This window comes from Octopus bimaculoides, chromosome 8 (assembly GCF_046866305.1).
Source record: "Octopus bimaculoides isolate indiv1 chromosome 8, ASM4686630v1, whole genome shotgun sequence".
NCBI classification, from domain to species: domain Eukaryota; kingdom Metazoa; phylum Mollusca; class Cephalopoda; order Octopoda; family Octopodidae; genus Octopus; species Octopus bimaculoides.
This window is the reverse complement of record NC_142935.1, coordinates 10,992,554-11,019,020: the sequence shown is the minus strand read 5'-3', so window position 1 is coordinate 11,019,020 and position 26,467 is coordinate 10,992,554. Positions and strand designations below refer to the sequence as shown.

At 38.0% G+C, this 26,467-nt stretch overlaps 2 protein-coding genes and 1 long non-coding RNA gene across 5 annotated transcripts in view; 1 reads left to right on the top strand and 2 right to left on the bottom strand.

Moving 5' to 3' along the window:
• LOC106880718 (peroxisomal biogenesis factor 3) lies at positions 1–26,016 on the top strand. Of its 3 annotated transcripts, none has more exons than XM_089356071.1 (13): positions 1–154; positions 5,278–5,362; positions 8,156–8,202; positions 9,999–10,080; positions 11,043–11,086; positions 12,109–12,233; positions 13,036–13,111; positions 14,241–14,295; positions 14,732–14,891; positions 15,284–15,357; positions 16,276–16,398; positions 17,885–17,975; positions 25,539–26,016. In XM_089356071.1, exons 1-13 carry the CDS (start codon positions 82–84, stop codon positions 25,548–25,550), a joined length of 1,047 nt encoding a protein of 348 aa, XP_089212197.1. In that variant the 5' UTR covers positions 1–81; the 3' UTR covers positions 25,551–26,016. The 3 variants fall into 3 exon arrangements, with proteins under 3 accessions (XP_089212197.1, XP_089212196.1, XP_089212198.1); XM_089356070.1 differs by lacking the exon at positions 25,539–26,016 and adding an exon at positions 19,138–19,397; XM_089356072.1 differs by lacking the exons at positions 5,278–5,362; positions 25,539–26,016 and adding an exon at positions 19,138–19,397 and having other exon boundaries at positions 53–154.
• On the bottom strand, positions 5,991–15,332 carry LOC149134314 (uncharacterized). Its single transcript, XR_016242808.1, has 3 exons — positions 15,193–15,332; positions 7,666–7,888; positions 5,991–7,351 (listed from the first exon to the last, which is right to left on the bottom strand). It is a non-coding gene; the product is annotated as an uncharacterized LOC149134314 (long non-coding RNA).
• LOC106880717 (myosin-VIIa) overlaps positions 22,294–26,467 on the bottom strand; it is a 39,464-nt gene continuing 35,290 nt past the window's right edge. Inside the window, exons 28-30 of the mRNA XM_089356069.1 lie at positions 25,557–25,640; positions 24,162–24,281; positions 22,294–23,707 (exon numbers count right to left, since the gene is read on the bottom strand). Coding sequence (XP_089212195.1) covers positions 23,621–23,707; positions 24,162–24,281; positions 25,557–25,640 — 291 coding nt within the window. The 3' untranslated portion in view covers positions 22,294–23,620. The remainder of the gene's footprint in view (positions 23,708–24,161; positions 24,282–25,556; positions 25,641–26,467) is intronic.

The following is a 26,467-nucleotide window of genomic DNA, read 5'->3' as shown; positions in this document are numbered from 1 at the left end:
AAGCCATGAGGAAATACGAATTGAAGTCTTAACTCTATCTGATATATATATAAGATAATCAAATCCTTGTTTTAATTAAAGATGTTTGATTGTTTTCGGAAATTCGTCAAACGGCATCAGCGCAAACTCGTCTTTATGGGAGTTTTGAGCAGTGGTAAATATCTTCTTTACGCATATATTTGTATTATTTGTGATTAGTTCAATTTTCTTTTCGTTTCTGTTAAATTACACAAGTTTATTTCTTTATATAAACTAACAAATTTTCTCAAAAATAATATTAAACCCGGTCTTATGTAGACGTGGTTTATTTATGAAATATTTATATATATATGTATTATAAATGTCTCGAATTAGCTTTTTCTTTTTTCTTTACGGGCGAGCTGTACTGTTATGGGGGAAAATATAAATATATTTTTTTCAGGCATTTATAAACAAACTGACATAGGCACACACCGACAGGTTTTCTTTCAGTTTACGTCTACCAGATTTATTCATGTGGTTTTGGTCAACTCGGGTCCATAGTAGAAAACACTTGCTCAAGGTGTCATACAGTGGAACAGAACTCGAAGCCACTTGGTTGCGAAGTGTACGTCTTACCTACACAGCCATAACCACCTCTCTTTATCAATATTAATACGAGACATAAGGTAGGGAAGTAGCAAGTTGTGAAAACTACCGTTAATTTAGAGGTGAGAGGTTTGTAAAATAATATGAACAGCAGCTAGCATATTAAAAAGTTACCAAATGTGTCTGCGTATCTTTTCACCTTAAAAAAATGGTGTGTTTTATGTCCTAGCGTAGCTCGATGCCGCCTCCCGCGGACCCCACAAAAAAAAAAATAAACATTACCTACAGCAGACCCAAAAGTGGTGCCCCTTTAAAAATGGCGCCCGGGGCGGACCTCATCCCCCCCCCCCCCCGCTACGCTAGTGATCTTATGCTCCAGGTGTAAAATGCGAACCTTATATTCTGAGGTGTGCATTGAGTTGTAATTACGGGTGACAGTTGGGGGCTTGCCTGCCCCCTATTTTGTTTCCTCAAAAATGCCAGAAAAAGCGATATTTTCTAATGAAATTTGCTACAAATGTGTTTCAGACGACATAGATTCCGGATTATATTGGAATGTCTTGTGAAAATAATTTTTCGGAGGGTGAAGAGTAGGGTTTCATGATTCACATCAGTGGGCTTTGTTTCTTCATAACTTTCAGAAAAATGGGCCATTTTTTTACTGAATCTTTCTACAAATTCAGAGTGTGAAGATTACGATTTTATCGGAATTTAAAATGTAAAAAAAAAAAGAAAAAATTGGGCGGCTGACACATCACATACGTCTGTAAAACTTGAAATTTGGAAAAGAAATTGTGATGTGTTGTGCGTGCCCACCGTTTTCCTTTTTGCATCAGATTCCAATATAATCATAATTTACACACTCGGGAAGGTATTTGTAGAAAATTTCATTTCAAAATTACAATTTTTCTAAAAGTTATACGGAAACAAAGCTAACTCGTGTGAATCTTCTGAAGCCCTTCCCACCCCCACAGGAAAATTTTTCCGCAACAAATTCCAATATAATCAGAATCTGCATCATCAGAAGTATATTTGTAGAAAATTTCATTAAAAAAATATTTTTCTGTAAGCTATGAGGAAATAAAGTTGGTGTGGTGGCACACTTGTGTGAGTATGGCACGATTGGTTGTAGGGGACTTACTCCTGCCTTAGGAACTGCCAATGTTTCGTGCCTATATATATATAGCATACTGTTTATTTTATTCACCCACGTTTCTGTAATTAAAAGAGACTAGGAAAAGTTCATTTCCACATACTGACACAACTTGTTAATAATTTGCGAATTGCGTGGCCATTGCCAGTACCGCCTGACTGGCCTTCGTGCGGGTGACACGTAAAAGCACCCACTACACTCTCCAGAGTGGTTGGCGTTAGGAAGGGCATCCAGCTGTAGAAACTCTGCCAAATCAGATTGGAGCCTGGTGTTGCCATCCGGTTTCACCAGTCCTCCGTCAAATCGTCCAACCCATGCTAGCATGGAAAGTGGACGTTAAACGACGATGATGATGATGATGATGATGACAGTCATTAGAACAATGGATACACTCTGAGTTCGAACAGCCCCATGGTCAACTTTGTCGTTCATCCTCCAGGGGTTGATAAATACAATCCCAGTCCTGTACTGGGTCAATCCCCAGCTCCACCATCTCTCTGTGGTCAAACATGGAAAGGGCTGGACATCGCCAGGTGTCTACAAATGCCCATAATATGCCATATGTCACAACAGCTTCCTTATGACCTTATCATAAATTAACCCTTTTAATGCCAAACTGCTTAGGACTGCCCCTTGTTCTGCGATACAAACTTCATGTTTAAAATGGTCTGAATTAACCTTTCCATCCAAGTTTTATATTAAATTATATTTCAAACAACCAGCTTAATAGTGAGAAAGTTATTTACTAAATTCTTCATTATCACCATTTAATGTTTCGTACAATATGTCGCCCAGGTCAGGATAGGCTGAGGAGTTGGTGTCACACTGGGCAATATTCAGGTACGAGTGGAGGCGTCCATGTACTGCATCAATGCGACCCGGGGGAAAGGAAGAGTACGCCTTTGTGCATGAGTTGGATAGTTAGACAGGTATTGATATGCCAGAGAACTGCACCTGGCTCCAGTTGTCTGTTTTGGTATGGCTGGATGCCCTTCCTAATGCCAACCACAGAATGTACTGAGTGCTATCTCTGTGGCGCCAACACTAGTGCTTTTTACAAAGTTAATAAAACCAAAAGCTGTGTATTTCAATAGAAATATAACAAAAGGGTTAAGGGCACAAAGCTGACACCAACGCTTGTAATGTGTTTTCCCCTTCAAGTTATATTAAATCTGATCCCCCACAACTTTTGCAAATTTTTGTCACAAGGTAAACCAACCCAAACATTTAAATTTAGCCACTAAAAATATTTGAGATTTTAGAGGAAGTTGGTAATAAACGTCTCCAATTGAATTGCTTTGAAACTTTTGCTTTCCTCAGTCAGTGAAAATGTGAGGGTTTTAAACTAGACACATCTGTTTAGAAATTAATAACTCTATGTTTCTACACCTGTTCATACAAAACCATCTTTTTAAAAATTAGTATATGGAAGATTTTTTTCTCAAGTATGTTTATATAACTTGTTGAATCAAGTGTTTAACAGCTGAATAGTATCCAAAGTACTTGAGAAATTCTTGGAGATTGGTCTTGACTTAATTAACCCATTATCTCCCATAATTCTATTAACTGGAATTTTTTTATGAAACTTTGATTTCTAGCATAAAACAGCCTTAGAAACACGCTGGAATGATCAAAATAACATTTCAAAATAACATTTTAAATAGAAATAAGCGAGATATTGGGTGAAAAATTAGCAAACCTCATTTGAATATCAGAGAAATATACCTAGTAGATATAGCAAAAAGGTTAGATATGTGTAAATATTGACAGATAATTACGAAATTTGTAATTTTTAAGTGATCTCATGAGATCACTGGTAGGTAATAGGTTAAAACTGCAATATCATTTGGTAACACTTTACCAAATGTTGTGCCAATGTATCTTTTCAGTCTGTTCATTGGAGTTTTTCCTGTGATTTTTATTAACTAATTCTACAAGCCAGTTTTTTTTTTTAGTATAAATTAGATTTTGAGCATACTTCTGAATTAAAAAAAAAAAACAAGTTCACTCTCAGGTTACCAATATTTCAAATTGGTATGTTTATGTGAAAAGAGATTTTCTGTTGAATTAGTTCATAGATATTGACATGGAAATGTTTGTAGGATGTTGTGTGCGAGTTGTGTTGCAAATCATCGTCATCATTTAATGTCCATCTTCTATGCTAGCATCGGTTGGGATGGGTTGACAGGGGCTGGGAAGCCAGAGAACTGTACCAGGTGCCATGTCTGTTTTGTCCAATTTCTACAGCTGGATGTCCTTCCTGTTGCCAACCACTTTACAGGATGTACTGGATGCTCCCACCCCCCCTTGTGGCACCAACACTGGTGCCATTTACATAGTGCAAACTGATTTGTGTATATGTATCAGTAGATATATTTGGGGAAAATATCTGAATAAATAAAAGTTCTGTTACTGCTGAGATGTTTGCATGATCTCTTGTAAGATTACTATGTTAATCAGGTATACTCCAAATTAGCAAGGTATTGCTAATTAGCATAGCATTTTCTTTTTTTTATTTATATATATATATATATATATATATTTAGAAAATGTAGGAGACACAAAACCGAACTGCATCTCATCTAAGCAGATTCTCTCCCTAATTAGTTGGGCTATGACCCTCTCCGTGACCTTCATCACCTGATCCAGCAGTTTGATACCCCTGTAGTTATTTCTATCTAGAGCATCACCTTTACCCTTGTAGCAGTTGACTATGGTGCTGCGACTCCATCATGAACTACCTGGTTTACAATGTTGGTGACTAGGTCATAGCCTACACCACCAGATATTTTAAGCATCTCAGTAGTGATTCCTGATGGGCTAGGGAGCTTTTCCTGGCTTCATACCCTTAATTGCTACCAGGGAGCTGTCTATTTGGATAGCTGGTCCCTCTACTGGGTCAACATTTGGCAGGCTCTCCTCCTCCCATTCATTCTCCACATTCAGCAGTCTTTCATAATGGCTTCTCCAAGCCTCTTTCTTTTCAGAATCATTAAAAGCAAGTGCACCATCATCCATTTCTCTCTTGTGACATCACAATTTTCTCTCACACACTGTTTTGCAATCCAAAATACTTCAGTTCTTTGGTCCTCACAACGCTGGACATTGGCAAACTTCTTTTCTGCTTCTCCCATGGCTATGTGTACCTGCTGCCCAGCCTCCCTTCTGGCTATCTGGTACAGTTCCCTGCTACCCCCACCTTTCCAGGCTTTCCAGGCCTGTTTCTTTGCTCTAATAGCTTTGTCTACCGTACTATTCCACCACCACATTACTCTAGGTCTGGAAGGGACTTTGCACCATCTGCAGACTTGGTCTGTGGCACTCAGCAAGCTGTCCTGTAGGAATTTCCAGCTACCTTCTATGTCCGATGTCTGTAGTTCCTCCTCCCTCTCATCAAAATTTCTTGATGAGGATGTCTCTAAATCTCTGCATATGTCCCAGGGGGGAGAGTGAGAGAGAGAGAGAGAGGAAGAGTGCAGGTGATATATAGAGAACAGCCCTAGACTCGTAATGTGTACATTATTTTTTATAGAATTTTTTTACTGTTTCTTTTTCAGGTGTATTCTTTGGATTAAAATATGTCCAATATAAAGTTGCAGAATTTCGAGTGAAAGAGGCCAGAGCAAACGCCATATATGCCAGGTAAATTAATGAAGCTAAAAGATAACGAGCTTAATTAATATTTGTGATTGATGCATTCATCACATTTGTCCAACTTGCAGAAAACATGGAAGGAACAAGCATGAAGGTGGTGATGTTGATGTCTCACTTGTTTCAGTCGTTAAACTGTGGCCATGTTGGGGCACCAGCTTGAAGGATTTTTATTCAAACGAATTAATCCCAGTACTGAATTACTTATTTTTTTTAATGTTTTTTGTTGTACTGCTAAGTCATGGGGACATAAACGCACCAACACTGGTTGCTAAGCAATGGTGGAAGACAAATACAAAAACACACACATAGATACATAACTCCTTTATTATTATTATTATTAATATAACCAAAAGGATCGATTCTTGAAGAGTCTACATACCTTCACTGTCGTTTTTTTCTGCTATTTTGGTGATGATTTTTTGAGTTAGCTTACCAATTATTTTTGTTGGTAGTTAATTTATAATATATTGATATATATATATATATATATTTATGTATGCATAAACAATGATATATATATGTGTGTGTGTGTGTGTGTGTGTGTGTGTGACCCTTCTGTCCGGCATTCACCATGATGGATCGCTTGCCACTACACATTCTCATTTTTCTCTCCTTGTTTTTTTCTGTGTTCCTTTCTGTGGAAGAGTGTAGGCTCGAAACATTAAAGACTTCTTCACTTCCCAAGTGTTATACTAATACATCTGCTTATTGTCTACACCACGTGTCTATTCTTTTGTTTGTTTGTTTGTTTTTTTGTGAATTCTCCCTATATAAATATATGTATGTATGTATATCATCATCATCATCATCATCATCATCATCATCGTTTAACGTCCGCTTTCCATGCTAGCATGGGTTGGACGATTTGACTGAGGACTGGTGAAACCGGATGGCAACACCAGGCTCCAGTCTGATACATAAACAATATATGTGTGTATATATATGTATACATAAACAATATATATAAAATTATAATTAAGAGTATCTAAAAGATACCACCATGCTAGATATAGCAGTCAAAACTTGACTCTAAAACCACATCAAATATTCATAAAGCACCAGTAATTTTTTGCTAGTTTATTTTGTCTCTTTGTCTTCTCTCCTGGTGCTGTATGAACATTTAATATGGTTTTAGAGTCAAGTTTTGGCTGCTATATCTAGCATGGTGATATCTCTTAGATACCCTAAATTATAATTTTAATAATAATTATTACTTATGAGGTTTTTATTCCCATGCTAGCCACCTGATATGATCGGTATTTTAAATAACGATCTTATCCTTATTTATATAAATTTATATATGTACATACATACATATATATAACAGATGCAAAAGTGAAAAGATGTGTTCGTCCAAATTGCACAACATGCCTAAATCTTCTAGAAGGATCAGAATTCCTTTTCAAAGAGTGACAAAAATTCAAAATCAAATCTGACTTTACTTGTGCTTCAGAAAACCTGATTTATGTCATAAGATGCTCGGACTGCCACCAAAACTACATAGGGTCCACAGGATTATCACTCAGACGCAGATGCACTCTGCATCGACAGCAGATTGCATTCCCAGAATACAGAATGATACCCTTAAGTGAACATATTGAGAAATCCGCAAAGCCACAGCTACCATGTTTTGTAATCTTTCCATTCTATCAATGTGCCATTGGAACACCAACAGAAATTAGATTAAATAAGGAAACCTCCTTCATTGAAAAATATAAGCCAAAACTTAACCATTTCTAACATTTCTAAATAAGGAAACTCACCTCATTGAAAAAAATATAAAGCAAAACCTAACCACTTGTAACATTCTATTCCTTCTAAACCAAATCATGTTAAATTAATCAAATCTAGTCAGCCTAACATTTTTTATTATCTCCCTTATACCGAAAACGTCCCTGATTACCTTTCCCTGTGTGGAACTCCAAATTTCAAAACAGCGAAGAAATGATACAATGTAGGTAAAGAAATTTGAGAAATCTGAAAAGAAAATACGAAACAATGTTACTATACTCAAAAACTTTATAACATTTTTTTTAACATAATGATTTAAATATATACTTAAACCATATAACACAAGCCTTCTGTAGTTTTTTCACTCTTTTTTGTCTTTTATATATATATATATATATATATATATATATATATATTAGAAATAATACATTTCTAAATCTCTCAGAGACTTAAGCAGTAGTGATGCGATAAAGTAGTTGTATAAAATATTGTTTATATAAAGAATAAAAAGTTTTGAATGGTACAACAGTGCACTATAATACAAAAAATGGACTATATACCTGTTGTAATTTGGTTATCTATAGTCCGATGGTATTTCGGAATTACAATTCCTTCTTCAGATATTCTTAGATGGAGTCTCTGCTATAAACTGTTTTCCAGCGGTTTTCTTTTTTTCGGAAGTGTCTCATTAGCGGTCTCACAAAACTTCTTCCAGAATTCCTCATGAGAAGTGTGTGAGGTCGGCTATGTTTCAATCTCGTGTGTGTTGGTACATCTGTAGCGCTGAATATTTTGAAAATCATGAAGAAATTATTGAAATAATTTTGAGATTATGCTGGTGTCTGGAATGAAATTTTGATGAAAGGTTTTAATTTAGATCACTTTCAACAGGAAGTTTGTATTGTGGAAACAGGGATGGTCCTGGTTGGGTTGGTATCAAAAGAGTTGAGAATTATTGCATAAATTCTTTCTCTCATGTATATTCTTCGATAATCTTTCAGTGATTTCCTTTTATTCATTTAGTATTACCATTTTCTCATTCTTCTACAGGAAGCAACATCACTTTACCAGTAATCAAAAAACATGCAACTGCACAGGTAAATAAATTTTATTATTTTCCCCTGTTAAATACAGGCTCTTGGCTTAGTGGCTTGGAGTGGAGGTGCAATGGCCCAGTGGTTAGGGCAGTGAACTCGCGGACGTAGGATCACGGTTTTGATTTCCAGACCGGGCGTTGTGAGTGTTTATTGGTTGAAAGCACCTGAAGCTCCATGACGCTCCGGCAGGAGGCGGTGGTGAACCCTGCATTCACTACTCTTTCACTACAACATTCTCTCACTCTTTCTTCCTGTTTTTCTTGTACCTTTATTTCAAAGGGGCCAGCCTTCTCACAGTCTGTGTCACACTGAATCTCCCCGAGAACTGCATTAAGGGTACACATGTCTGTAGAGTGCTCAGCCATTTGCACATTTCTCGAGCAGGCTGTTCCATTGATCGGGATCAACTGGGACCCTTATCGTCATAACCGACAGTGCCACGAGTGGCTTGGACACTCAGCTCATGATCATAATGTTGATGTTTTGAGCTCTTGACTGAGCAGTATGTGCCCTTGAGCAAGGCACTTCATTCTACATTGCTCCAGTTTACTGAGCTTAAAATGAGTATCAGCTGAGTGTTGGTGCAGCTCCCTCCTTCCTTCCAGCTGTCACATCCTTACTGTTCCACTGAGTTAAAAGCTGGGAGAGCCAACAGTGTGTGTGTCTGCACATGATTACACAAGCATCTAAAAGAATTAGCCAAAGCGTAGTACATGTCACCAAGCCATACTCATTCCACAAATAAGAGCTGGCTCTTCCCCATTTATTTATAATATTTCACTGTTTAATTTGGTGCATTATGAACTAAAAGCTGGCTCTCTACCCATTGGTTACAACAATGAGGGTTCCTGTTGATCTGATCAACAGAACAGCCTGCTTTTGAAATTAGCATTCAAGTCACCATGCCAGTGGAGCACTAACAGCACTGTCCAAGCATGTTCATTGCCAGACCAGCTGTCTGGCTTCCGTGCTAGTGGCCCGTAAATAGCACCATTTGACCGTGATCGTTAACAGCGTTGCCTTGTAGCACTTGTGCTGGTGGCACGTTAGAAGATCATTCAAGCGAGGTTGTTGCCAGTGCCACTGGACTGGCTCCCGTGCGGGTGGCACGTAAAAAGCACTTCTTTGAGCATGGCCGTTGCTAGTACTGTGTGACTGGCCCTCATGCCGGTGGCACGTAAAAGCACCCACTACACTCCCAGAGTGGTTGGCATTAGGAAGGGCATCCAGCTGTAGAAACTCTGCCAAATCAGATTGGAGCCTGGTGTAGCCATCTGGTTCACCAGTCCTCAGTCAAATCGTCCAACCCATGCTAGCATCGAAAGCGGACGTTAAACAATGATGATGATGAAGTGTCTGAGTACTCCACAGACATGCATACCCTTGACACTGTTCTCGGTGAGATTCAGCATGATACAGAGTGTGACAAGGCTGGTCCTTCGAAATGGTGGTACTATTCATTTTTGCCAGTTGAAAGGAGGAACATGAAATAAAGTGTCTTGCTTAAGGACGCAATGCACCACTGGGTATTGAACTCATGACCTTACGATCATGAGCCAGATACTCTAACCACTAAGTCATGCACCTTCACACTTTGGTGCATAACGCTTGGTGGATGTAGGCAGATACAATACAATAAGATTATGGAAGAAATAATGAAGTGAACGGTGAGAATTGGGTTCTCTGAGAGAAATTATGTAATGCAGACCAAGATTGATTTTGTCGTTTTAATCATGTGACTGGTTGCTAATGGTATTTTGAAACTGCTCATAGATGTCTGTTTTTTCTCCCAACAGCCTTATCAATGCTACCAAACCTTAGGGAATGCCTTCTAAATGCTATTGACACAGAAAGTCTTACAAGGCAGCTTAAAACCAGGTATACATTTCTGTCATATCACTTAGTAATTATATATTTAGTTACTGTGTGTCTTTTTGTCTTGGCATTGTGGTGTGATAGTTGTAAATGTGTGTCACTGTCATACAAGCAGCAACATTCATTTCCAGTCTTTTGTGAAAACATGTCTGGCTGTGGGGAATATTACTTTGCTCGGAAATAGATGAGGTGTCAGTGGTGATAGGAAAGTCATCTGGCTATTGAGATCTACCTTGATAAACTCTATCCAAACCTTGTAAAAGCATGGAAAACTGGACATTAAAATGATGATAATGATACTGAGCCAGCGGGGTAGGTAGGGGGAGGTTGCAAAATGTATGGGGGAGGGTGTGTGTGAATATAATGGACAAGTGTTGAGTGGATGATAAATAGGGGAGGAAGGGAAGAGTAGGTGACAACTGTAGAGATTGGATAGGGTTGAGGGATGGGTACAGTGAATGTAGAAAGAGATGGGGGTGAAGAGTAATGTTACAATAGACAGGGGAACAAGGTGAGAGAGATGAGGTGGTGGGGAGGCAGTCTTAGCACAATGAGAGAGTCAGTTGTATATGGTGGTGGAAGAGGCGAGATGATTTGGTGGCTCATAGTGGTGATGCTGGTGGGATGGAGGGGTCAGTGTAAGATGTTGGTGGAGAGGACAGTATCAAAAGGATGAAGGGTATATAGTGAGGAAGATTAATGGAACTGAGGGAAAGCTGCAGTTTGAGAGATGATGAGCAGAGGATGTCCTGAAAAGGAACTTGGTTGAGGGCCCAGTTACACACACGCACACGGCACTTTCAGAACTTAGTTTTGCTGTGTTGGGCTGATCTTCTTGTGAACTGCAAATCACAAGATACACACACACACACAATAAATATATCTACACATATACAGCACACATTTAAACGGCAAGTATTGGTGATTTGGTTTATTATGTGTTTCTTTTCTTTCGCTTTTTCCAGTCCAGAAAATCAACTTCAGATATGGAATCAGCTAAAACTATTAAGTAAGTAAACTAATCCTAATCCTTGACAGAAAACATTTTTTTATGAACAGTTAATCCCATCTTTTCAGAAGGAACCATTTAACAGCTTCAGATTTTGTCTTTTGTTATTCAGCCATGCGATACACAACAGCTTTTACCTATTTATAAGTTATCTCTCTTATTCATTGCTCTGTCACAGTGTCGCCTAACTGGCTCTTGTGCTGGTGGCACATAAAAAACACCATTCGAGTGTTGTGGTTGCCAGTGCCGCCTGACTGGCTCCTATACTGGTGGCACATAAAAAGTGCTTTTTGAGCATGGTTGATGCCAGTACTGCCTGACTGGTGGCATGTAAAAAGCCCCCACTACACTCTCAGAGTGATTGGCATTAGGAAGGGCATCCAGCTGTAGAAACTTTGTCAAATTGGATTGTGAAGCTGGTGTTTGGAATATAAATTAAATTGAAATTTTTTGATAGGAGGTTTTAACTTAGTCCACTTTAATCATCATTATCATCCTACTTCTGTTTTTCATGCTGGCATGGGTTGGATGGTTTGACAGCGACCAGCAAGACCATGAACCACAAAAGGTTCTGTTGTCTGTTTTGGATTGGTTTTGATGCCCTTTTTAGTACCAACCCCTTCACAAAGTGTACTGGGAGCTTTTTTTTTATGTGGCATGTACCTTCGTTTCAATTGATTTTTGAAAATAATGAAGTATTTAGTAAAATTACTTTGTCGTTATTAGTCAATCTGATGTGATTTAAATTAAAATTTTCCATAAAAATTGACAAATTAAAACTGGAAGTTTATATCATAGAACCAAGAACAGTCTCAGGTTGGTTGGTGTCAGAAAGGTGAAGACATTAGTGTGTGATTATGAGGGTAATTTAGCTGTATTTGTTAGTGATTCAAGTGGGTGCATGTAAAAATCTGTCATTGAAGATCTCTAACAAATGTTTCGGTTGGTAGGTGGTCTGGCAATGGAGACATAACCATTTACAAACATTACTCCTGAGTTTGTATATTTTTATTTGTTTACAGGTTTCACCCGAACCATATCTGCTGTTTATTTGTGTAGTATGCTAGCTCTGCTGCTCAGAGTTCAACTCAATGTTATTGGAGCATATATTTACAGAGATAAATTTATAGAAAAGACAAGTGATATTGTAAGTTAAATTCTAGTTTTGAAAATTTAATCCTTTTCTTATTACGATATTCTATTTAATGTTTTGAGATATATATATATATGTTCCTTTCTGTTGAAGAGCGTAGGCTCGAAACGTTAAAGACTTTCTCTATTCCCGAGCGTTATACTAATACATCCATTTGTTGTTTACACTGCCTGTCTTCGTCTGTTGTTTTTTCGTGATTTCTCATATATATATATATATATATACACACACATATGTGTGGGTGTGTGTAATCATTTTCATGTCCACTTTTCTATGGTTGCATGGGTCAGATGGAATTTGTTGAAGCAGATTTTCTATGGCTGGATGCCTTTCCTATTGCCAACTTTCACTTGTTTTCAAGCAAGGTAATATTTTTGCCATGTCCAGACATGTTTTGGAGCAAGATTGGAAATGAAAGTGTCTGCTTATGTGATGGTGCTGATTATGATCATCACATGATGTCAAGACAAGGAGATACACACACACACTAACACTTACACACGCACAAATACATACATGACAGACCTCTTTTACCCTCAATCTAAGAAATCCACTCACAAGGCTTTGGTTAGCCGGAGACTACAGTAGAAAACACTTGTCCTAAGTGCCACACAATGGTTCTAAACTCAGAACCATGCAGTTGGAAAATGATCCATTTGACCACACTGGCATGAAAAAAAAATCTATAAAAAATAACAAGAATAAAATAAAATGGAAAAATCAGTCATTTCCATTCATTTAAGTCTTTTGTACATATTTGGTCCCATTTTAAATAATTTCTTTTGGATTCTTTAAGGAATCAGAGACTGACAGTCCTACTTTAAACATACAAGAACGGTTACTTGCAGTAGTGGAACATTTATTAGGTGAAGGTAAGATAATATACTTATATTTTTTAGCAACTTTATATTAAAGAATTTTTGTATTTTATTGGATTATTCTGCAAATCCAAACATCAACATCATCATCAAATGTCAGTTTTCTATGCTGGCATGGGTTGGACAGTTTGACTGGAGGTGGTAAGCCAGAGGGCTGCACCAGGCTCCAGTTGTCTGTTTTGGCAGGGTTTCTTACTGCTGGATGCCCTTCCTAAAGCCAACCACTTTACAGAGTATGTTAGGTGCTTTTAATGTGGCACCAACACCAGTGTTTTTTATAAGTGGTGCCAGCACAGGTGCTTTTCATGTGGCACCAGCCCAGGTGCTTTTCATGTGGCACCAGCCCGGGCGCTTTTCATGTGGCACCAGCCCGGGCGCTTTTCATGTGGCACCAGCCCGGGCGCTTTTCATGTGGCACCAGCGCGGGCGCTTTCCATGTGGCACCAGCACGGGCGCTTTCCATGTGGCACCAGCACAGGTGCCTTTCCCGAGCACTAATCCACTGGCATATAAGAGCTTCCATAGGCCACTGTTATGGCCTGGATGACCAGGATAAATAGGAAGAGGCTGAGAACTAAATTATGACAGATACTTCCTTGCAACCCTCACTTCGCAGGGAAAGCTTCTCTGGACATGGTTCTCTCCACCCATTCTTCAACTCCTACCTTTGTAAGTGACCTCCAGGCTATAGATTATAGAATTATAGCTCATCAAATGCTAGCTACAGAGGATTACTCTTGGCTAGGAACTTCTCTTGCTGTTGTCTCAATATTCTTTTCTACTCTAGGCACAAGGCCTGAAATTTTGAGGAGGGGGCCAGTTGATTAGATTGACCCCAGTACACAACTGGTACTTAATTTATTGACCCCGAAAGGACGAAAGGCAAAGTTGACCATGGCAGAATTTGAACTCGGAACGCAAAGACAGACGAAATACTGCTAAGCATTTCGCCCGGCGTGCTAACGATTCTGCCAGCTCGTTTCCTTGCTGTTGTCTCAGTATTATTTACAAACTGTTTATCTCAACTTTGATTAATTAACTTGTTAAATGAGTGAATTAAATGAATGTTATTTTTGTTAAGTCTATTTTGAAACATTTCCATTGATTTGTTTGTTGGTTGTAGGTCTTAGAACTCTGTCAGAACATGTGAAGTCAGCTGTGACCAAAGCTATAGGAATGTAAGTATAAATTGTTCCTTTTACTCTTTACTCTTTTACTTGTTTCAGTCATTTGACTGTGGCCATGCTGGAGCACCGCCTTTAGTCGAGCAAATCGACCCCAGGACTTATTCTCTGTAAGCCTAGTACTTATTCTATCGGTCTCTTTTGCCGAACCGCTAAGTTACGGGGACGTAAACACACCACCATCGGTTGTCAAGCGATGTTGGGGGAACAGACACAAACATATGCACACACATACATATACATATATACGACGGGATTCTTTCAGTTTCCGTCTACCAAATCCACTCATTGGTCGGCCCAAGGCTATAGTAGAAGACACTTGCCCAAGGTGCCATGCAGTGGGAATGAACCTGTAATTTTGGATTTTTATCCCTAATATTATTATTATATATATGTATATATATGTTTGTATTTTCTATTACTTCTTTAGAATTTCTCTAAAGGAAAAGCTGACATCACAACGTGTACAGAACATAATACATCAGGTACGGTTTGCAGTTGAATGTGATTGCGATGCTGGGCCAACTGGAACACCAAGTTGTCATAAATTAGCCACATTTATATTGCCGCCAGAAGACAAGCCCGATGTTGTAAGTGGTTTTCCTTTTACCAGTTCTTGGAATTCTCTTATATTTTCCTGGTCTCATCATTATTTAATGTCTGCTTTCCATGCTTTGTATATATTCCATGCAGAATATAGTATTTTGTATGGGCATGTGTAGTTGAGAAGCTTGGTTCCCAACCAGGTTGTCTTGGGCAGCAAGGTTGGGCAGCAAACTTCATAACCACACAACCATGCCACTATCAAAGAAGCAACCACCTGTGGCAGAAACAGTTCTATTTTTCAACAACATCCTTCAATCCATCCATTAATTAGTGTAGACAGAATACCTGTTTCTCTGCTGTTTCAATTCCTCAATTAACCTGTTTGGTTGTTTAAATATTTTCTTTATTATTTCTTTGTTTTCTTTATTCTCTGCAGGTTCTCAGTTCCAGATCCAGTGAAGACATTCTTTTCCACAAAATGCTATCTGAAATTAGAGATATTGTCGAGAGGTAACAAAGATTTCTCATGTGGACATCCATACCCACCTCCTTTTCACCCCCACCATCACTCATCTTTACTGTTCACCATCTTCCCCTCTTCCTTACATTTACCCCAATTCCTATTTCTAGTCTTCTCTCACACCCTCTTTTGCAACCTTTACTTACCTTTCCAGATCTTCTGACCCCACACTCTCTTCCATTCATCTTCTTCATCTTGACCAGGGCTAGTAAGCTGGAACACTGCACCAGATCCCAGTCTGATTTGGGATGCCCTTCCTAATGCCAACCACTCAGAGAGTAATGGGTGCTTTTACATTCCATTGGCACAAGTGCCATTTATGTGACACCGATATCTGCCATGACTGTGATTTTATTTGACTTGATGGGTCTTCTCCAGGTCTTGGGCATTGCATGTGAAAAGCCATTTTGGCTCCATGAGGCATCCAGCCATAGAAAACCATGCTAAATATGACTGGAGTCTAGTGCAACTACCCCAGCTTGCCAGTTTTGGTCAAACCATTCAACCCATGCCAGCAAGAACAACAGACACTAAATGATGATGATGATATACTCTGTAAAATGATTGGCATTAGGAAGGACATCCAGCCATAGAAACCTTTCCAAAAACGAGGCATTGGAGCAAAAGATTGTTCTCTGATTCGTTGGGTTCAGTTCAAGTGGCATGTATAAAAAGCACCCACTACACTATAAGTGGTTGGCGTTAGGAAGGGCTTTTAGCTGTAGGAACCTTGCCTGATCAGATTGGAACCTGGTGCAGCCTCTTGGCTTGCCAGTCCCCAGACAAACCATCCAACCCATGCCAGCATCGAAAACGGACGTTAATCGATGATGATATATAAATTTTCTTTATTATGTTATCTTCTTACTTGCAAAGACCTTAACAAATTTCTCTCTTTTTCATTCCAGCGATGATTTTCACACTGTGCTTTTCTTTTGCTTTGATTTGGGTTTTATGCATTTGAATGAAAAACTCTCAGAGAATTTCTCCGTTCCTTACATGGCACACCCACCGAGACGAGCAAATCTGAGGTAAGTTTTTCCCAAAGTAAAATTCCCTAATGTGCCACGGCATAGTGGTTGGGAAGCACTGCTTTAAACTGTCAACTATCAATTGAGATCATTGGACAAGGAAATAAATTTGTGCCCCTCACCTTGGCCATTTTCCTGTCCTGTCTATTCTGTTTCATAATTATTTCCTCTTGCAAGTGACTAGGCTACCTCACTAGTGCTGGTGGCACAGAACCCCCTGAAAAAACACTTGGTATACACTTACTGTAAAGTGGTTGGCATTAGGATGGACATCTGGCCATAGAAACCATGCCGAAGCTGACATTGGGTCTGATGTAGCTCTGCAGCTCGTCAGGGCCTGTCAAACCACCCAACCCACCCCAGAATGGAAAATGAACATTATAGGCGCAGGAGTGGCTGTGTGGTAAGTACCTTGCTTACCAACCACATGGTTCCAGGTTCATTCCCACTGCATAGCACCTTGGGCAAGTGTCTTCTACTATAGCCTCAGGCCAACCAAAGCCTTGTGAGTGGATTTGGTAGACAGAAACTGAAAGAAGCCCGTCGTATATATATATATATATATATATATATATATATATATATATATATGTGTGTGTGTCTGTGTTTGTCCCCCCCCAGCATCATTTGACAACCGAAGGTGGTGTGTTTACGTCCCCGTAACTTAGCAGTTCGGCAAGAGAGACTGATAGAATAAGTACTAGGCTTACAAAGAATAAGTCCTGGGGTCGAATTTCTCGACTACAAAGGTGGTGCTCCAGCATGGCCGCAGTCAAATGACTGAAACAAGTAAAAGAGTATTAAATGAATCTTTATTTTTTTTTACTTGTTTCAACCATAAGACTGCAGCCATGCTGGGGCACACTGCCTTGAAGAATTTTAGTTAAATTAACCCCACTAAATATATTTTAAGCCTTATACTTATTCTTTTGCTGAACTGCTAAGTTACAATCATGAGCCAACTGCTCTAACCACTAAGCCATGCACTTTAAACTAACAAATGAGATTACCATCAGATTCAAAAGACCCCTCAAACGGGTTGGGTTTAATTTCAAGAAAGGTGACTTTGTGGTAGGTGTTAAGAAATAGAAGCCTCATAGACGGACAGGAACAGATGTCTTTCTTTAGGAAAGCAAATTATCCCTCACGCCTATTCGCATATGTCAGATATCTTTAGCGAGGTCGTTGCCAGTGCCGCTGGACTGGCTCCTGTGCAGGTGGCATGTAAAAGACACCTTTTTGAGCGTGGCTGTTGCCAGTGGCACGTAAAAGCACCCACTACACTCTCGGACTGGTTGGCGTTAGGAAGGGCATCCAGCTGTAGAAACTCTGCCAGATCAGATTGGAGCCTGGTGCAGCCATCTGGTTTCACCAGTCCTCAGTCAAATCGTCCAACCCATGCTAGCATGGAAAGCGGACATTAAACGATGATGATGATGTTTCACTCCACCCCTTTGTTTTTCAGTGTTTCCTCTTCTCATTTCAGTGAAATAGAAATACCAATGGCAAAGTTCATCCCAATTATCAACAAACAAGTTTACCATTTATGTTCAAACACACCAAACAGGTTTTTTCAGGTAGGGTTCCATTTATATTTTTCCCATTTTTTAATATTTTACTTGTTTCAATCATTGGAAAGGACTGATGCTGGGGCACCACCACCCTGAAGTAGGATTTTAGTCAAACAAATCAGCTCCAGTATTTGTGGGATTTTTTTTTTTTAAATTTGGCATTTACACCATTGGTCCTTTCGGCCAGATTACTAAATTACAGGGATGTAAACAAACCAACATAGATCGACAAATAGTAGTGGGTGGTAGCACACACACATGCTAACCATGGAACTAGAACCTGCATCGGTGAACATGAAAGAAGTACTAACCATTAAACGGGCAATCTTTGACTTTTGTTTCATCCAAGGATTTTTTTTTTTAATCTAACATGCTATAATTTATAGCCTTATCTGCTTCAAGTTCTTCCATTATTATTTGGTGACCTCACCAGTGCTGGTTCCACAATGCATTCAATACCTTCTATAAAGTGGTTAGTGTTAGGAAGGGTATCCAGCCATAGAAGCCATGCCAAGGCAGATAGCAGAGCTTGGCTTAGTCTTCTGGCTTGCCAGCTCCTCTTAAACAGTCTAACCCATGCCAGCATAGGAAAAGGGAAGTTAAATGAGGACAATGGTAATTCAATTTGAAGATTATTGCTGGATTGTGAATATATAGCATTGTGAACAACAAATTATTTACAAAGAAATGTAAATTCTGCACGAGGACACCACATCTAATACTGGGACTCTGTCAATTATGATAAGTATTCCAGTTTTCCAATCAATGGAACAGCCTATACATGAAATTTAAGTGCAAGTGGCTGAGCACAGCACACATACATACGTGTACTCTTAACACAGTTCTCAGGGAGATTCAGTATGACACAGAATGGGACAAGGCTGGCCCTTTGAAATACAGGTACAACTCATTTTTGCCAGCTGAGTGAACTGGGACAAGGGGAAATAAAGTGTCTTGCTTAAAGATACAACACACCACCAAGAATTGAACTTACAATCATAAGCCAAGTAGCCTAACCACTGAGCCATGGCCCTTCACAAGACAATGCATCTTCACAATGCCCTTTCATAGGACAATGCATCTATCCACACAGTAAAAGCAATAAATGAAAAGATTCCTTTCAGTTTCTGCTTAATATTCGTAACTTTTGTCTCTTTCCACATTTCAGAAATTATTAATGATGAACAAAATGACAGATTTGGCTGCAAATATATACGAGGCATTTACTCATGAACCAGAAATCACACCTCCACCAAGACATTATTATTTCTTTTGATTGAAAAAAAATCTCTTCTGTTTTTTTCTGAAATTCCATCCTGGGTGTTCGGTGAAGCTGAAACTATTTTCTCAATACTCATTTTTCTCCAAATCATTCCCTGAAAACATTCCACTTTCAGAAACTTGAAAGGAAATCTGAAACCATTTATCATTGAGCGACTAAGTCAACATTGGATTATTTTTAAACAAGGGATCTAAGAATCTATTCCTTGTTGTTTTGTTCTTTCTGGTAACAGATTCATCTTAATTCTACTAGAGCTTGGCATTAAGATGTATATGTCTTAAGATATATATATATATATATATATATTTATTTTCACATACACAATGGAATCTTGTTTTATGAATTTAATTCATTCCTGAAGGCCATATGTCACCCAAAATGTTTTCAAAGCAAAGCTATTTTTCCCTTAGAAAATTCAAGACAAGGCCCGCAAATTTAAGCAGGGATGTGCCCTGCGCGAAAGCCAAACAGCAAATGGCACTCCCCTGCTGATTCTCCCAGCTTTTCATGAACCTATGTTGCCATTTTGCATGGTCGTTATTTGAGACACCATTTGCCAACCAAGACATTTTGTGTTTGAAAATAGTTGGTAAGCCAATTTGTTAATGATGACAGGTGCTTGTAAACTGAGGTTTCGCTATATACATATATATATATGTAAATATATATACACACACACATGTGTACACATATAGTTTAAAGATCTAACAAAAGTTCTCCAAGTGAGGGATAAATATCAGTTTAAATACACAACCAAAAGAGCTACCAATAGTTTCATGCCATATATTTTATAAATATGTCTAAAGTATCGTAAAAGTGTGAAACTACTAATAGCTCTTTCAGGTGTGTATTAAATTGACACACACACACACAGGGTGGCCCAAAAGTAGGTTTACAGTCATCACACAGGCACTTTAAATTTCTTTTAAAGCATTTTATTACATTTTAAATTTCTATCTTACAGTTAACTAAATTAGCATAGAATAATGATTTCATATTTTTTTAATAATTAAGATGTTAATATATGAATGCAAAAGAGATAGTTGAATAACTGTAAACCTACTTTTGGGCCACCCTATATATATATATATATATATATATATATATATATATATATATAAAACCCTATAGATGACACATCCTACTACAGTATTGATGTACATTGAAGTTGAAGGAGGACAAAATGGTTAATTTTTATATGTAGAATTCATTTTTGTTTGTTTCATTGATATTGGTCATTTAATTTGGTTTTGTTGAGTCAATTCATTAGTGACATACCAATCACTTTCAGTTAGTTTTTTTTTTATTTGTTTTAAGGTTTTATTGTTGCAACCTCTGTCATTTCTCTCAGATGTATTTGATAAATCATTTCAAAGAAGATTAAGGCTTAAGTTGGGGGATATAAAACTGTCTTAAATGTTTTGTAGCAGCTATAACTGAAAACCAAGATTATCATAAACTGTTTGGATTTCAAACATTTATAAGAATTTGAATTGTTTGTAATCAAATTCAAAAATCAAGTTAATAAAAAAAAGCAATCATTTTAATTTATTTCATTTAAAATTCTTCTTTCACTAATGTGCTTTCCTCTCTGTTTTTTTTACAAAAGCAGAACTGATTCCAAATGTGCCAAGGTGTTTGCCAGTAGAAGATATAATGGTTCTGTGGTTAAGAAGCTTGCTTCCTAACCATGTGGTCTCAGATTCAGTCTCACTACTATGGCCCTGGGTCAACCAAAGTCTTGTGAGTCAATTTGGCAGATGGAAACTGAAAGACACCTGCCATGTGTGTGTGTGTGTACACTTGTTTTGATGTCACAATGATTGTAAGCAAGCTTTATTATCATACATGTGATACTGTTCATTTTCAGTCTTCTGTGGAAAACATTTTTAGCCATGGAGAAATATTTCCTTGCTTGGAAACAAGTGAGAATTGGCAACAGGAAGGACGTCTGGCCATAGAAAATCATGATTCCTCAACAAATTCTATTTGACTTATGTGAACATAGAATAGAGATGGAAATGGGTAGCAACACTTCCATGTGATCTTCAACAATTGTGAAGATCTCATCACATGAAACTGTTGGTTGCCTTGTTAATCCACAAATATATATATTGCAGATACAAATGCAAAGCCTTTCCCAGGTAAAGAATGTACAACCCAACAAAGGTCACTAGTTACTGACTTCAGAATTAAAACAAGGACTCAGAGAAATAAACCCTTCTGGACGCTCAAAGACCCAGCAAACCGACAGAAATATAGAGATATTCTAATGGAAGCTTCTGATGTGGAGGAGTTGGGGACATACAACTGAGAGGACAACTGGAAGTTCCTGTGGGACAATCTACTGAGGGCTACAGACTAAATCTGTGGCTGGTGCAAAGACACAGCTAGGCTGAGGGTGACACGGTGGTGGAACAAGGAAGTGGACAGCACTGGAAAGACTGGAGAAATGGCAGTGGATGCAGAGAATTGTATCAGGTAGCGAGAAGGGAAGTTAAGCAACAGGTTTTCATAGCAAAAAGAATAACGGAAGGTAAGAGATTTGCTAAAGTTATACATTATGAGGATCAGAGGTGTAAGATGTTCAGGATTGCAAAGCAGTGTATGGGTGAGAATGGATAGTGGTATGCTTACACTTAGCGATTCAGAGAAGTAAGATTACTAAGTGTAGAAAATGCATGGAAGAAGAGTTTTTTTTTAAATATTGAACCAACAGAGGGATGCACATGCACCTTCGTCTTGGGATCACCACTACTTTATTATCTCCCCTTCTTCCTAGCTCTCCTGTGTGACTTCTCTGTCCAGCATTTGCCATGATAGAAATAAACGGAGAGAAAATAGAAAAGTTTTAGTGGCTAGCAATCTGTGTTCCTTTCTATCGAAGAGCGTAGGCTCGAAACATAAGTCTTTCTCAATTCCCGAGCATTAAACTAATGCATCTGTTTGTTGTTTACATACCCGTCTTATTTTTTTTTTTTTTTTTTTGTAAATTCTCACTATATGATGTAAAACAAAAGCAAGAAATAATGAAACACTGAATTTTGTTTGAACATTTATATTTATTGAAGCACATTTTATAAATGTTAATTGTAGGAATATTTTTAGAACGGAATAGCACAGCAACTATCTGGGACTAAATATACAGACCGTGATATACAAAGAGATAATGTACCTTAGTTAACTACCAGCAGCACCTTTCTGCTGTGTTAACATGGAATAGTCAGGAAGAAAGCTGGCAGAAGGAAAATTATGGAAGCAGTAAAATCTGACTCAGCTTTCTTAAACCCTTGGGAAATTTGTTCAGAAACAGGAGAGATATATATATATATGTGTGTGTGTATGTATATAACACAGCAGAAAATCTCATTAGGTGTGATTCCATTTATAATTGCCCCAAGCTTTAAACAAATTACTCCTCAATATATATATAAATTTATTTTAATTAAGACTTAATGCTGTTATTGCTTAATTAATATTCTTCATATTATCTGGGGGAGGAAAAAAATAGCAAATTAAGACTTACCCAAAAGCCTATTACTTAAAGCTTTTTTTGTTTAATCATTACAAAATATAGTATCGTTCGCTAAATGTTTGTATTTTCTATTGCTTCTAGAATTTAAGTTTAAGATATTGCAATGTTGAGGTAAAAGTACCAAAGAAATGCCTATTTGTCATCATACCTGCCGTTTTTAAAACTATTTTGTTTAAATCAAAATATTCTGGTCGATGCAAGTTGTTAGTAAAAGACTTAATAACGAGTAGTCAAATATCGACTACTGACTTTTAATAATTATTCTGCCTAATCACATTGTCTGCTTCGATGTTAATGAAAAAAAAGTCTTTATGGAATTAAGCCTGTAATATTTAAATTTATTAACGATTAAAAACATAACTAACTTGAGGTGTTGGGATTTTGAAAATGTTAAAAACGAAACCATTTTTTTTTTGTTTTTTTAATTCCTATTTTAGTGCCTGTTTAGACATGGCAGAGACTCGTAAAAAAATGCTGATATCAAATTGAATTTTATTTAAAAATAATTCTTCAATTCCAAATTATTGATGAGAAATATTAAAAAGAAGAAAATTATGAAGAAAATAAAAAAGGTTGATATAAAAATAGGAAAACATTTAATGTAATCAGATTCCTCTTGTTGATTTGCTAAAATATTTCTGTCCTCTTCTTTCTTCTTCCCTGTATTGCGTGACTGGCAGAGGGCAGTCAGTGAACTTGTAAGGTGGGAACAAGTATATCTGTGCTGTAGTGAGCTGATTATGTTGTAAGCTGGAAACAGTTCACTACAGAGATATTTAGGTTTCAATTTATAAGGCCATTGGGGGGGGGGGGGGGGAAACCATTTTGCACCAATTATGAAGATGGTTTTGACTTAAGTCTGTTCATTGTCGTCAACATCAAACTGATGTATGAAGTAAGCAGATCATCCATCTTATAGCCCTGAAATTGCAGAAAATGAGAAATAAACATGGGGAAATAACTTAGTCAGGACAAAAACAAACAAAAAATCTGTTAAAGACTTGTACTTAATTACTCTTTACTCGTTTCAGTCATTTGACTGCGGCCAGGCTGGAACACCGCCTATTAGTCAAGAAAATAGACCCCCAGGACTTACTCTTTGTAAGCCTAGTACTTATTCTATCGGTCTCTTTTTGCCGAACCGCTACCAGCATCGGTTGTCAAGCGATGGACACACACACTACGAGCTTCTTTCAGTTTCTGTCTACCAAATCCACTCAAAAGGCTTTGGTCAGCCCGAGGCTATAGTAGAAGACACTTGCCCAAGGTGACACGCAGTGGGACTGAACCTGGAGCCATGTGGTTGGTAAGCAAGCTACTTTCCACACAGCCACTCCTACGCCTATATATAAAAGAAAAGAAGACCAATATTTACCATTTGTGTTTCACAGAGAAGTTTGTTTCCTCTGATTAAGTTGCCAATGGTCATATGGAAGTAACAGTTACCGCTGCTCCAGTTAGAAATCTTGGTAAATGGATGCGTTGCCAATATATTCTACAAAAGAAAAAAAAAATGGATATATTAGAATTCTATGATTTTGGGTTTTGCATTTCTTTTAAGCCCAATATCAAACAGTAGGTGAGCTTCAGCATCATAATCCTTTTGAACTCTGGTCTTAGCCCAGTTTTCTCATCTGCTATGTAACGCAACACTCGGCATTAATTTCACCCTTCAGTTGTCAGAATGCTTTGTCAAATTAGACATCTATCTTTGTTGGTGTGAAGCAGATCATCAAAATTCAATAATCTTTCTAGAAAAACAATGTTTTCACACATTTTCTACTTGCTAAATGTTAGGTTAATCATGAAAATATTTACAAGACTTTAAAATGATGATGGCGCTACTGGCTTAAGATACAAGTGGTTCAGAGGGTTTTTTTTTTGTTTTTTTTTTCCTGCTGACTAAATAAGATATTCTTATCCTTAAGAGCACTGTTCGAGCGTGATCGTTGCCAGAGCAGCTGTCTGGCTTCTGTACCGGTGGCACGTAAATAGCACCACACTCAAAAGGTGTTTTTATGTGCTACCTGCACGAGAGCCAGTCCGGCGGCACTGGCAAGGCGACGCTGGCAACAATCATGCTCGATTGGTGCTTTTCAAATGTCACCAGCACGGGAGCCAACCTGTGGCCCTGGCAACGACCACACTCGAATGTTTTGCATGTGCTGGCAAGGCGACGCTGGCAACAATCATGCTCGATTGGTGCTTTTCAAATGTTACCAGCACGGGAGCCAACCTGTGGCCCTGGCAATGATCACGCTCGGATGTGCTTTTAACCTTCCACTGGCCTGAGTACTAATCAGGCAGTTCTGTCATCGGCCACCAAAATTGGCAGGGAGCATTATATCTGATTTCAGAAAAAAAACCAATAAAATACTTTGATTTTTCCATGGGAGACAAAACGTGTGGTGGGGTCATGTTATATTTGCGAGCACATTGCCCTCATGTAAATTCAATAATTAACCCTTTTGATACCAACCTGCCCAAAACTACCTGTGGTTTTATGATACAAACTTTGTTTTAAAGCGATCTAAATTAAAACTTCCCATCAAAATTTCATACTAATCTGTTCCAAGCACCAGCTTAGTAACAAGAATTATTACTAAAATTTTACTAAAAACTTACTTTCAAAATTAATTATATTATATTTCTCTGGAAATATAATAACAAAAGGAGTTTAAGTTACAAATCTTTGAAGTAAATTTGTTATTGGAATATTTTATGATTTTCTTTTATTTATTTTTTTTTTCAGGAATTGTCTTGAACTTACCTTTGTTTTTGGATGTATCAAATTCACTCCATTCTTGTTGATAGCAATTAGAAGCTGCTCAGGATAGTTGGCCTCCATACTTTGCTGTTAACAGAAAAAGGGTAAAATTCGTTAGTGACTATTACCATGAAATAACTGGCATCTGAAGAATATTCAGCTAAGAATAATTGAGGAAAATTCATGAATATGCAAAGATAATGTTGTTACATTTTGACTTGATACAAGCAAATATGTTCTACCTGCATTTACTGTGTAGTGTCTTAATTAATGTTGCTACCTTATTGTTAAGTTCATACCAATGTTTGAACATTTTTCAAATAAAACTTATTACAGTAGAACCTCGCAGTACGAGTGTCCCATTGTATGAGCCAAAACCAGTGTGAATTCTTGTCTTGAAGTACGAGCACACAAATCATCCCATTTTTAAGGTAATTCTGTTAATAAAACCAGTTTACATATATTTCTTTTGCATTCTCTGTTCTATAATTGTCATTTTACTTGTGACTATGCTTTTTCTGTATTAAAACCCATAAAATATTTTGAGTGATTTTGTGGGGCTGGAAATCATCATCATCATCATCGTTTAACGTCCGCTTTCCATGCTAGCATGGTTTGGACGATTTGGCTGAGGACTGGTGAAACCGGATGGCAACACCAAGCTCCAATCTAATTTGGCAGAGTTTCTACAGCTGGATGCCCTTCCTAACACCAACCACTCAGAGAGTGTAGTGGGTGCTTTTACGTGTCACCCGCACGAAAACGGCCACGCTCGAAATGGTGTCTTTTATGTGCCACCCGCACAAGAGCCAGTCCAGGGGCACTGGCAACGATCTCACTCGAAAATCCTACGGGAGCCAGTCAGGCGGTACTGGCAACGGCCACGCTCAAAATGGTGCATCTCATGTGCGGAT